The 14342-nt window shown below is 34.5% G+C and overlaps 1 protein-coding gene across 4 annotated transcripts in view; it reads left to right on the forward strand.

Annotated features, from left to right (window-relative positions):
- ab (BTB/POZ-zinc finger protein abrupt) overlaps positions 1–14342 on the forward strand; it is a 241106-nt gene that overhangs the window by 177900 nt on the left and 48864 nt on the right. For all 4 annotated transcript variants that reach the window (XM_089096706.1, XM_089096704.1, XM_089096705.1 and 1 more), the window contains 2 exons: positions 1828–2038; positions 3699–3947. In XM_089096706.1, the coding sequence (XP_088952832.1) occupies positions 1828–2038; positions 3699–3947 (460 nt within the window). The remainder of the gene's footprint in view (positions 1–1827; positions 2039–3698; positions 3948–14342) is intronic.

The following is a 14342-nucleotide window of genomic DNA, read 5'->3' on the forward strand; positions in this document are numbered from 1 at the left end:
ACCTCCTCATATACGTAATAATTTCTGTTCGTTTTAAGTTTTAATGTTGCTCCTTACTTTCCGTTGGAAAAACTTGTTTTTTTCTTATTTAATAACTAACGAAACGGATTGAGCCACATATTTTTATATTCGTTTTATAAAAAATACGAATTTTTAATGTTAAAAAAATCTAAATGTGTAGTTTTCAGAAAGTACAAGCAAGCAGTTGAGCGTTAAAAGGAGAGACTGGAGGTCAACGACTCTCCTTAGTTCATGATGATTTTGCTCTATTCATGTTTTAGCAAAAATTGTTTTAATTCAAAGTCACCTGCAAAGACTCTTACTTCAACTATGTGAAGGGGTCCCCCACCGTTAAATTGTAATGATTTTAGCTACGTGGAAGTTTCATCTTTTCACTACTAGTAAGCATAGACCCTAATCAAATTTCTTTGTGCATATATTAATAGGTTGCGTCAAATTTCATTAAATGGTATTTTTATAATGAGTAATCTATACTTCCTTTAATGTTAATCTATACCAGCCTTAAAGTTAGATGATGTAGTTTTAGGTTACTTTTACACATTGCGAACATATCTTCTAATGATTGTAAATTAGATATATTGTCCTTTCAGATTATCTTTTTAATGTCACATAATAGTGCCTCTTAACTTGTTTGGCAGTAACAAAGCAGCCAAAAAGTTATTCATCTTGGAAAGTTATAAAGAAAGCAATAATTTCTAATAGCCTTAACATTGTTTTCGGGAATTGTCTCTGTTTGGCAATACAAGCCGTCACATTAGGCTATTTGAGATTAAATAGATGTTTTGAGAAGGAATGAAATAAAAAGTTAGGTCATTTTGTATTTGCACGCAAACATAAATATACACATGCTCGCAAATAATATATATATATATATATATATTTTATAATGTCTTTTCATACTGAGACTATTGAAAAATATTTGGTTTTATTTTTTAAGGTTTTTGAATTGTTGTAATCCCTTGTTAAAATATATACAAATATTTTTGCAATTACCCTTTTTTGCTCTTTCCGTAATTCAATGTCGATTCAAAGATATTTGATTATTACAGCAAGTCCGATTCCTTACAGTGATTTGTACTAAGCTTCAAACTTTTGTTTTGTCTTTTTTTTAAGGTTTTGGAATTGTTGCAATCCATTGTTAAAATATAAAAATATATACAAATATTTGTGCAATTACCAGTTTTTTGCTCTTTACGCAAATTAATGTCTTTTCATACTAAATCCATTCAAAGATGTTTGATTATTACAGCAAGTTCGACTTCTAACAACGATTTCTACTAAGCTTCAAACTTTTGGTTTTCTATTTTAAGGTTTTGGAATTGTTGTAATCCCTTGTCATAATATATACAAATATTTTTGCAATTACCAGTTTTTTGCTCTAAGCAATTTAATGTACTTCTCCATACCTGAAAATCTTCAATTTTTTCTCTTAAGTGTGACAAGTGTGACAACGTCATTGCAATACTGATGTCACTCACATAAATACTTTTTTCCCGAAACTAAGGCTCTTAACGAATTTTGTCAAACTTCTGACTTATCTAAATCGTTTTTTAATGCCAGTATATACCAGGATGACAGTTTTTCCGAAAACAACAATTTCTACTAAGCTCCAAACTTTTGGTTTTCTTTTTTAAGGTTTTGGAATTGTTGTTATCCTTTGTTAGAATACATGGAAATATTTTCTATAAAGCCGTTTCCGAGAACTGACACACATATACAATTACTGCTCACATATAAAGATAGTACATATTGCCTAGTCTATATATATATTTTTTGGCTTAAGAGCTTCTCTTTTTTTCATTTTAGATCTCAGAGTACTCTGATTCTCGTTCCCCTTCTCGGCATTCAACTCCTGAAAGACAAGATCTACCTCCTCGCAAGAGAGCCAGGCCTTATGAAGAGGAGCTGGGGTGCCAAAGACTCGTTGAGTCTAATAGACCTCCGCCCGAAGAAACCCCACCGAGACCTGATGAATCTTTTAGGCATCCTGAACCTATCAATCATAATACCTTACTTGGTAAAATAGTTTTGATCTACCTATTATTTATATAAATTTGTCAATCCTTAGATGTCAATTGAATGTGATAGAGACTAAGGCGCCCCCAAGGAATGTCTTTTCGTATGTGTCCCCAAATTAATTTTCCAACATACATTTTTAGCTTATGATTTGTAACTATATAGATGCAGTAGTTGTAGCTCTTAAATAATTCTCCTATCTAGTTGTATAAATAATATTTTGCAAGACTAAGTTTCACTTTTTAATCGCTAAGTTATATTTATTTTACAGGTGAAGACATTTCTGAACTTTTCACTGACTAACTTTACTGTCTTATTGTCTGTATGTTGTCGATTGTTCATTTTGTTGTCTCTTTAGGAATTTTATTGGAAAAATTGCCAATATCCTCTCATTTCAAACCAGGAAACAAACAAAAAAAGCACAAAAAACACACAAAAAATACTTATATTAAGACTTTTCGCACTTTAAGACATTTTAAGTCATTTCAGTTTTTCTTTTACGGAGCGGCCAGGAGCTAAAAATTTCCTGAGTGGGATTGGAGACAGAAATATAAAAGAAGCTAAGAACACTTTGTTCTTCAATAAAAGTCTTGTTTTAGCAATTTGAACTTTATAAAACCCCCTGTTTTACTACCCTCGTAGAAAATTCTCCTTTTTAACACCTGGTCTGTGAAATTTTCAACCATAGGAAAGCCATGGGCTCTTGGTCCTCTCCCTAATAACAGTCTCGTTGAGTGTATGCATTAAAACTCCAGAAAAGATCCAAAAATATGGAATTGTCTCTAGTATATTGAGATGGTGATCGTTGAAACCAACCTTTGTTCATATATTCTTTTAGTTACCATCGCTTAGAGATTTTAACACCTGGCCTGTGAAATTTTTAACCATAGGAAAGCCATGGGCTCTTGGTCCTCTCCCTAATATCAGTCCCGTTGAGTGGATGACTTAAAACGCCAGAAAAGATCCAAAAAAATGGAATTGTCTCTAGTATATTGAGATGGTGATCGTTGAAACCGACCATTGTTCATATATTCTTTTAGTTACCATCGCTTAGAGATTAACCAATGATTGAAGCTAGAAATTATTATGTTCTCTTTTTAAAGACAAAAAACAGCAAAACGTGGAAAGCAATAAAAGAGGGAAAATCAAAGCATATAGGATACAAAGGAAAATATAATTTTTCCTGTCTATCTTTGATTGGGAAATAAAAAGTCTGTCATTTAATAGTACAAGTTATTCAAGTGTTAACCATTTAACTAATAGGGTAAATTATATCTGAGAAATAGTTAATGTGAGAAGGTGAAAAGAAAAATTAAATTAACTTTGCTAAGTAGTAATTGCAGTGACTGGTGGAAGCCTGCTGAAACGTAAAAAAAAAGAACAAGAGTAACAAATGAAAATGAAAAGAGTACTTGTTTCATTAGCTGCTTGAGTAAACCATATTTAATGAGCTTCTCTTCAAATATATCTGACAAATTTGGGGAAAATTAAAAAAATAAACATTTTTCTAAAAGTCTTTCCATTAAAGCTACTATGGCAGATATATCTTGCAAATAAAACACGAATAAAACATTAGTTAGTACAGGGAAACATTCAATGTTGACACGTATTTTGTATTACCTGCATTTAATCTCGCAAAATCATACAATAATTCGTTGTAGGGCAAGCCTTAGAGGGAAGGTCGACATCTTTTGTTGCTCAACTGTTGACTAGTCGAGGTCAGGATTCACATGAAAGAGACGATGATGCTGCTAGTGATAGTGGTGAATCCGACATATCAGATTCAGAACAAACAGAGGGAAGTTTAATGCGCGAACACGACAATAGCTATCCTGGTCATGGTGATAGACATCTAGGTCAAGACATGATGCCTCCATCCAGCTATTCACATCCACTATTAAATCTCCAAGGTATTTTTGCTTCTTAGTTATGTTTTATTGGAGCAGGGGTACTCCAACAGGTGTCTGTTGATGCGTTCTAGGAATCCCTAAGTTGCAGGGACAAATGTCCCCTTTCCAAGCACAATCCGAAGAACGACGAATTTTATGAAAATAGGAACCTATGGGGAAAATCACAAATCCATTTAAATTTTTAGAAAGTCTGGACCAAAGAATTCCGGACTATCCCCTCTGACATAGATTACATAGAAAGAGACTCAGTTTTTTTTCTTAACAAGTTAGTCTTAACTACGTCACTGATTGATACTTTGTATATGTTTCTGAGGAATTATTTGACATCCTCCCCCTTTTTTATATGCTTGCTTCTTTGTTTCTTATCTTATAAATCACTATGCAGAGCTCTCTAACTGTTAGTCTTTCATACTACTTTCTCTTTTATACAACTCACCTTTGGGTTACCTTTTCCGCTTGAGTTTTTATACAACAAGATAGAAAAATAAGTAATGAAATTTAGTGGGTAGTAAAAAGTAAGGGACAGTTATTTCATAATTTTCTAATTATTCAATTTATTAATTATTTAATTAATAATGACTAGTAACATTATAATGCGATTTTCAATGAAAGATTCACAAAAATAGCTTTTATTTGAACTTGTCATTGAAGCATGCTGTTTCTTTGTAAAAAAAAAAAAAAAATCAATGAAAATAGCTTTCTGAAAAGACTGGCTATTATTTAAGACAGTTGAAGTGTGAATTTCTACTGGAATATTATGGAGATTGAGGGTTCGCACAGAATTTTCTCATATTAACTTTAACTGTAAAAAGTAATGATTGGCATTGAAGCCCATAGATGCCAGGATGTTGTTAAACTCAGCCCACATTTGTCTTGCAGTAATCCATAAGGTCTTATGTAAAACTGTTTGCAAAAGGGTTTTTATTACCTATCCTACTAAACTATATGTACTTAATCGACGATCGGTCTAATCTGCGCTGTTATATCTTGTTTGGGTGTCAAGATAATCAGATATTTCTGTTTTTTTCCCGAAAATGCATTTTGTCTTCTTTTCTAAAAGGCTGAAAAAGTCCACATTTTGCGTTTTTGGCATCAGAATCGTTTTTATCTTATCATGAAGGCTAGATAAAATCTTTCCCCTACTCCTAGACCCCTACTCCTGTAAATTTATAAGGGGTAACATTCCACTAAATGAATTACCCCAACTGAAATGTATATATATATATATATATATATATATATATATATATATATATATATATATATATATATATATATATATATATATATATATATATATATATATATATATATATATATATATATATATATATATATATATATACTCTTTATTAAAGGGAAATTCAGCTATTCGATTTCAATCTGGGATAGCTTGGGTATGGGATCTATCTTTATACTATCTAACTTGAAACTCTAATAACGCACCTAATTTAATCAAGGTCAGGATTATTGTGAATGTTTGCTTAAAAAAGCTATTGCAAGTTCACTATAAAAGCTATTGTTTTTTTGTGTGATTTTTATGTTGAATATTGTTCAACTGTTTCAAGTCCTTTATTAGTTTAGCCTATACCGTGATGACAACAAGTTGTATCTATACGCCCATTTGGGAAGGGGGGCATTTTTTCGACCCATTATCGAGTAAATTAGACGTTCGTCAGATTGAAAAATATTAGCGTAGTTTCGATATTCAGGCTTATAATTTACAATGACGAAAAACATTTATGAGCACAGAAGTCTTGTTCCACTTCATGCTTGCATGTAAAACTATATTATGAAAAGTTTATTTTTTATTTTTGTACCCACCCGTTTGTCTTTGCAGGCATCAAACACAATTAACTAATGAATCATCACAAAAATCCATGTTTAGCCCTAAATATGTTGTTTTACTCGTTACGTATTTGCAACTATACTTTATGTTTTGTTTTCAAATTAATTACGTTTATAATAAAATACGGTTGAGCTTCTTGGCCCAGAAGTTGGAAAATCAGAAGGTATTAGCTTCAATTTTCTTCAAAATAATCCTCGATATCCTTGAAGGACCGTCATGAAGCTTATATTTTCGGAGTGAGAAGGGCAAATTTTTTCAAGTATCCTAATATCAATCAAAATGTATATATCTTATCTAAATAATGTAAAAAAAAGTTCATAAATAATAACTTCGTTGTTTTAATTACACTGGAAGGGAGGGGTCTCGATTTACCTAAGTGTGTTCGTAGTTTAAACTCATTCGTGGTTTTTCAGCAAGAGATAATTACCTCATTTTATGCAACGTCTCTAGATATTTTAGACTAATAATTTGAGTTTCTCGACTACTTTTACCACTCAGCTCTCGACGACTCGACAAACATAATTAGACTTTATCTGTATAGGGCTGATTACCAGGTTTAGTTTACCAGGTATTCGGAAAAAAACTTGAAATGAGACACTCGGAATCAATAGTCCGAAAAAAAATTGGAATAAATAAATAGAGCCCACCTTAATTCCCGAGCCATATTTTTTTTAATTCAAAGTAGAAGATTAAAATTCCCTGTCAAAACTCTTTATTTTTCTAGGGAGGAAAACGCAAAAGAGGATTAAACACAAAAATTGGATTTTTTCTTGGGTGGAGAGGGTCTATCCCACGGTTTCGCCCGTGTGTGTTGTTACATCTTTAACTATGTCTTTCTTATTCTAAAGCAGTTTCTATGTATCTTGAAGGCAATGGCACTTTTTTTATATTCAATCTTTTGTACTGTAGTATTATTGTCAACTCTTGACAAAGAAATTTTGAAGTCGTTGTTCCAACTCATAAGTCTTTTATTCTGAGAGTAATTCAGGGAAACAATCAAAAATGTAGTTCGTTGCAGTTATTTTCTCAGCAAATAGACAATCGAAGTATTCGTCTAATATTCGTCCTCGTCTAAATCAGAATATTACTAAAAATTCTTGAAAGAACAAAGGACTAGCTTCCCAGAATGAATTTTCCCTTGTAAGTTGTCGACTCAGGGAAAGAATAGAAATTAGTACCTTTGTCCGACCGTGATTACGAGCAAATGTGATTACGCTACAAGAGAAAAGGGGGAACTTTTTAGGTAGGTTCAAAGTTTTATCGCTCTAGGAGAATACGACCGGCTTAAAAGGGTTTCTTCGCCTGAAAAATTGGAATTAGAAAAAGGCTAAGGAACTAAAAACTCTTCTAAATGAGAAATCTCTGTGTGGAATAGCATTCCGTTAACTTTTAAGCAGGCTTGAATTTTTACTGAAACTTCACCAGTGATTTTTCTAACTTTTATTGAATTAATCCAATGAATCAATAGAAAGTTAGTATAATGCACCCATTGATCTATTAACTAAACAAGTGTCTCTAAACGCGCGTACAGCGTTGACGATTCGGATTTGTATTCATTTATTTAAATAGGTATCGCAGGGGGTGGAATGAATGTGAATTTATCCTTCTTTTTTCGAAGAAAAAACAAAAAAGGTTTAGTTGTTAAAAGTCACTAACGAAATAGGGAACGAAGGAGTTTGCAAATCTGGGCGAAACGACACTTGATGGATTGTAGTTTGTTCTAATGCGTGGTAAATCTGCTGATTGGTGCGAAAGGTGGGCAGTGGTAGTTGCTATAAATAATAGTATGATATCAGTGTCTTTTGCCAATTCACTAGTCTCCGTCAGTACTCCGTTAGCAAGATCCACCGTTGTATGAGATCTTTAATGGTGGAAAAACAAACCAAGGTATCGGATTAGAAAGGTGAAAACGCGCCTTGATGTAAATAAATGCTTCTTTACTTGTGGGTACCTTTGGACATTCTTTCACTCATAAGTAATATAGTCACGAAAAAGGTTGAGAGCCGTAGAACTAGACCCTAAATATCAGTAAAATTATATTAATAGACAAGAGACAAGTTAGATTCCCCGTGGATTTCACTAACTTTTCAAGAATCGAATTCTAAATTAATTGGTAATTAGTATAAGTACATTATGATTATATGTTTTATGACAGTTACAAATATTCTTAGTTGACTTTAAGGGTTTTTGCAAAAGTTTTCGTCAAAATATGTGTTCTTGAGCTGTAAAATATCTATTCTCTCTTCGTGCGTTGGTTTTCAACCACCTTCCGCTGAAGGTGTAAGGTGCCGTACACAAAGAAATGGCACGCGGAGTTCGCATAGAATAGCATGACCCTTGCTGAGACCAATGCTTACTCAACAAAAAAAAATCCTGCACAAACTAATGCTTGTATTAGGGTGTCACACACAGACAACAAGGTTGTTTTTTTTATCTAAAAGTTGTATATCCCAGTGTTTTCCTATATACTCTGATCTAAGATGAAAGATAAAACATGGCTTGAGCACTTTACATTCAAGAAAGGTTTTTTGTTTGCCAGGAAAAAGTTTCAAATTTAGTTAAAAAAAAACTTTTTTCGATTTTATTCTGTTGCTAAATGTTTTTTCTAAATCTTTAAACTTTGAGGGTTTCCACCCAAACCTTCTCTTAACTTTAGAGCATTTAAACTACACGTTTTTGTCATTTTGGACCTAAAGGAATTTGAGAACACTCGAATAACTTAAAAAAAAAACTCTTTTAGAAACCCTATCTTGCACATATAAAATGATATGAATTATTATTTGCTAGATAAGAACATTTAAACAGTACCACATTTTTCTTTGATAAGAATTACAAATTCTTTACAAAGTCTTTATGAAAATGAATGTGCTTGAGAGATGATTAGGGCGTTGATTAGACAAGCCTTATAAACCATCTTTACATCTTTGGACAATGTTTGGAAATAGAAAACACCAATAAATTTCCAATATAGGAAATTGGGCACAATTCCAAAATCTTCGTCATATTATGAGTAGCTCTCTTTCCCCAAGAAAAGATAAAGTTCTTGCAATTTCCCATTTCTTTTGTACTTCAAGTATGTTTGGTTTGAAAATTACAAAGTATTGAATGCACTTATTTGTGAAAGAACCTTTCCAGAAAACTTCCTGAAAAGGAGAAATGTGGCTATTTCAGCATTTTAAACATTTTAGAGAGAAAAGATATGAACGGTGTTAATTTAAGATCGCGCGTTTATCAAACAGTTCGTGGTAACAAACTGTAAGTAGGGAGTGACCTGGCTCAATATTAACAGAAAGTCTAAAAATTGGAACTCTGGTGTCATACGATATATTAAAAGGATCGGCTTATTGTGCTGATTTTAAATATACAAGTTTCATTAAGTTTAGTCTTCCCATTAAAGGTTACGAGCCTGAGAAAATTTGCATAATTTTAGAAAAAAGGGAGAAACACCCCTAAAAAACATAGAAACTTAATGAAAATCATACCAACAGATTCAGCGCATCAGAAAACCTACTGTAGTGGCTTCAAGCTTCTATCTGCAAAAATGTGGAATTTTGTATTTTTTGCCAGAAAAAAGATCACGGATGCGTGTTTATTTGTTTGTTTTTCTCCCCAGGGATGATCGTATCGGCCCAGACGTTCTGGAATATCGTGAGAGGGCTCATTTGAACGGAAATTAAAAGCTCTAATGCCTTTTTAAGTGACCAGAAAGATTGTAGAGCAGCTAGGCCCCCTCCCCCGCCCGTTTTTTCCCAAAATTGTCCGATAAAAGTTTTGAGATAGCCATTTTGTTCATCATAACTGAAAGGTCCAATAACTATGCCCTTGGATATAACATGATCCCCCCTCCCACAGCCCCAGGGCAAAGATCTTTAAGTTATAAAGTTTCCCCATTGTTTACGCATAGTATTTGTTTTGAGAAGTATGTATACATTTTCGTGGGGGACATTTTTTCTGCTGGGGTTTTTTCCACGGTGAATTTTCCATGGGGAGGGAAGCTTACAAGGGGTTAACTTATCAGGGGAAATTATACACTGGGGGAATTTGCCAGAATTCCTAAACACAATTCTTTTATATATCTTGCTTTCTCTTTTATTTGCCAGAATTCCTAAACAAAATTTTTTTTTATATGTCTTGCTTTCTCTTTTCCGTCTCAATTTTGCGTGTGGAGTTGTTAAGGGTAATTTTCAGGGGTAAATTTTTACCGGGATTGAATTGTCTAGAGGATATTTCTAGAGGTTTCTATTTAAAACCAACTTTACACTTTATTTCCAGGCACCCAATTTATTCTGTTTCTTTTAAAGTACAATATGCACGTAAGCTAATGTTTTGTTATTCTGGCCCAAACCGCAACTCAACCAAACCTAACCTAATTCATTTATGCCACTAAAAATTTATTTTTGAAAACAAATTTGTCCATCAGAATCATGAATCAGAATCATGGTCAGGAAGATGCTGTAGATCTATAAAATGCTGTAGTTGTTAGTTATTCGACAATTCTAAAATGGTATATAACGGGAATAATTTTTCTCCACGAAAACTGACGGAACAGTCGTTAAGGATGATCTATAACACACTGTTTCTATTTAAAACCAACTTACACTTTATTTCCAGGCACCCAATTTGTGCTGTTTCTTTTAAAATACACTATGCACATAAGCTAATGTTTTGTTGTTCTGGCCCAAAACGCAAACCAACCAAACCTAACCTTTATTGTACTAAAAATTTGTTTTTGAAAAACAAATTTGTTCAGCCGCAAATGCCCATCAGAATCAGCAATACGTAGGCTACTTGGCACAAGTGTCTAACCCCTCTCACCTAGTTTTGAACTTTCTACACGTTTTTCGCTAAAAAGTTATTCTCTGAGATAAAGTTGGAGTACAAAAAACGGTAAGGGGGGTTGTGCTGAAGGGGCCATAGTGCCATATTGATCCTGCAATTATCCAGATTGAAAATATTTGCATGATTCTAACTCATTCTTTGCATAAAAACTGATGCTAAAAATCTGGCGTGGAGTGGGACGGGAGGATGAAAGAGGGGTCACTAACCCACTTTTCCTTCCAATGTCAAGGATTGGAAATCCTCGTGTGATTCAGATTCAAGTTAGGTATAGAATGCCTACCTTTCTGCATGCGTGTTGGAGGGACCACAGGCCCACTTTGGTACTCTTGCCGTACAGAAAAATATTTTTGGTGTAATTCTGGTTCAAATAAAGTCAAACATACATAACTTTGGTGGGAAAGACTTGTAGGGGGGAAGGATGGGGAATGGTTGTTGGGGTTACTAGCCCATTTAGTTTCAATGATCACACAGAATAAAAATGCTCACGTGATTCCACTTCAAAACATGTACAGCTTGCCTTCCTTTCTGCAGTAAAGCTGGTGGTAAGAGATGTGGGGATGTTGGCGGACGTAAGGGCCCACTTTATGCTTCAAATAATACAAATTCAAAATCCTTGCATGATTCCACTTCAAATAAGTTGTAATTGTGGAAAAAGTGGTAGATGGGAGGGGTAGGAAGCTGTTGCTGGGGCCACGGTTAAACGTCGCTTCTCCATTTTTATAGATTGCAAATCTTTGCTTCATACCGCTTTTGCAAGGTGCAAAAAACCTAGCTTTATACAAAAAAAGCTGACAGGGAGACGAAAGGGGTAAAGGGAAAACACGGGTCCAATTTTTTCTTCCAGTCAATATATTGAAAATGCAGAATTCAGTTGCGCTAGTACTACTACTGCTGCTGTTGCAAATACTGCTGCTATTGCTGAGGCTATTAAGGTGAAACTTTCAGTAAATATTGAACTAAATCACAACCCTCTACGTGCATGCAAGTTGTCGAAAGGGTGTGTCAGCAATATCCCTGGAACGGCTGTGTTTGTTAAATTGAGACTTTCCGGGGATTTTGTGGGAGATGGTGAACCAACCAAAAAGTACTATATGTACACTACAACTACTTACTTACTTAGACTTAGTTCCTCCCACGCCTATTGGTGCATAAGGCGACAACGGTGCCTCTTAACGACGACCTCTGAAGAGCTTGCGGCCACAGGTGTAGCAAAGATTTACCCGCCAGTATAGCTTCCATCTCAAGGCATCGGCCAAGTGACGTTCTTTTTATCCAGCCTTGTAATGCCGGTGGGAGGGGGGGGGGACTCAAAAGCGAACATCCTGCCATCGCCCATACGGACCGTGCGTCCCCAGAACCGCCATCTACTACTTCGAATTCTCTCAATTATCAATGGTTGCTCTGTTTTTTCACGTAGGAAGGTGTTTGTAATCCTATCAGACCAGTGGATACCCAGAATGCGCCGTAGGCAATTATTTTTGAAACCTTGTATTCGTTTTCCAATCTGTTTTGTCAATGCCCATGTCTCGCATCCATACATTAGTACAGAGAGGTCATAGCTATTTAGGAGTCAAGGTTCGAGCTTTAGAGAGTATCCAGAGTTTTTCCAGACTTTACCTAGTTCGGTGAAAGCATTGCCTGCACACGCAATGTGTGTAATATTCTGGCACTTCAGGCTTCCATTAGAGTTTATGAGGCTTCCAAGATACTTAAATTCTGCAACCTCCTCTAGCTCATCAAACCTGACCACCAGTGACCGGTTCCGGATTAAATATGAATTGTTGCGCACGACTTTTTTTTGTACTGATTGCCATTCTAACTCGTCGGGCTGTGTTTGCAAGCTCTGTGATATCTAGTAGCTACTACTACTACTGAGGTTAAGGGTACTAAGGTGAAACGTTCAGGGAATGTTGAGCAGGGTGTTGATCTAAATTGGAAAACACTGTGTGTATGTTGGCCATAAAGGGCTTATCAGCGATATCCCACGAACAGCTTAGGGTATTAATTCGGAAGTTTCAGTGCATGTTGTGGGGATGTTCATCCAACCAAAAAGTACTATACGCATAGCACTACCACTACTTTTACTGCTTCTGCTACTGCTACTGTACTAGTATTAGTACTGTCCTACTGCTACTACTACTAAGATTAAGGGTATTAAAGTGAAATTTTTACATCTTGAGGGGGATATTAAATTCAAAACAAGCTGTGTGTATGCAGGTCGCCGAAAAGGTGTATCAGCAATATATCAGGAAGGGCTTAGAGTATTAAGTTGAAACTTTCAGGGTACTATATACTTTGATGACTTAAATAATTTGATTGCATGAAGCACTCAGGGTACTCAAAGAACTTTAGAATTGATTCAGAAGAGTTTAAGTTCATTCAGGCTATTAAAATCGCGGGGATGCAATGTCTCAGGAATGGAATAGGGTATTAAGTTGAAAATTCGAGGGAAAGCTAGGGAGTTATAAAACTAGATCGAAAAAAACTTGTATCCATATTGTCGAAAGCATGGCTTTGAAATATTCCAGGAAAAATTCAGGGTACTATTTTGAAACTTCAGGGTATGGTTTTGGGGATGTTAAACTAAATCAAAAGGTACTACGTTCATTCAGTTTTATCAAAGGGCATGTCTGCGATATCTCAGGAACGGCTAAGGGTGTTTAGTGAAAGTTACCTTGCCAGGACATGTTGAGTAAAAAATTGAACTAAATCAAAACGTAATTTATGGATCCAAGGTTGTCAAAAGTGTATATCTGCGATATTTCAGGAAACTTTAAAGGAATTTAGTTGAAAAGTTTTGGGCATGTCGAAGAAAAGGGTTGACTAATATTTGCCTATGCTCAAGGTTGTAACAGGATGGGGCTTAGAATTCTGTTGGCCCTATAAAACTCCAAAGATTATGCAGACCTTCAACCCATACATTTGAATATTTTTTTCCCCCTACTTATCCATTCAAAGCACTATAGTACAACTATTGTTAAAACCGTTGCAAAATTGTATCCAACGTATTAATAGTAAGTCAAATTCAAGATTCTTATGAAGAAAAACCGAAAATATTTAAAATATTCTTTTCTCAAGCAATGAAAAAGATTATACTAATTAAAATTGAACAGATATTAATTTTAAAATGTTTTTTTCCAGAAAAAAAAAACTTTTCAAAAAAGTAAAGAGCTGCATTAAACCTAATCAAGTCAAGATCAAAACCTGTAGAAACTACAATAAAGAGGAGAAAGGCTAACGTCCCCTTTGCCTCCTATAGACCAGATCGTAATTTGCGCTTCATTGAAAATAAAATACGTTTTAATCTTTTTTTTATAACTTTAGTAAATCCAAAACCACTAAGACTTCTGGAATAAATATCAGTATATATTAAACTGTCAATCCAGATCGTTTTCTGTTCGTTTTTTGAATTCTGTTCGTTTTGGGTTTTATTTATATATTTATTGTTGTACATCTTCCATTTTTTTTTTTTTTATTTGAAAATTGTACACGGAGAAGCCGAATAAATTCAGATCTAAGATTGTGTATTTGTGTTTCTTGTATGCCCTCTTGCATCCTGGAATTGCTAATGCGGACCGCACAAGCACCATCGCTGCACAAGAGGAAGTGACCATTTCTCAAGTGTTCTCTCTTCTGCACAAATGTAGAATGCCTTGTACCATCGGAAAAAAAAGTGAATTCGAAACTAAGGCTTATTTGTTGATACA

Source organism: Artemia sp. Qi Xiang Cuo, chromosome 11 (assembly GCF_049724085.1).
Source record: "Artemia sp. Qi Xiang Cuo chromosome 11, ASM4972408v1, whole genome shotgun sequence".
Taxonomy (NCBI): domain Eukaryota; kingdom Metazoa; phylum Arthropoda; class Branchiopoda; order Anostraca; family Artemiidae; genus Artemia; species Artemia sp. Qi Xiang Cuo.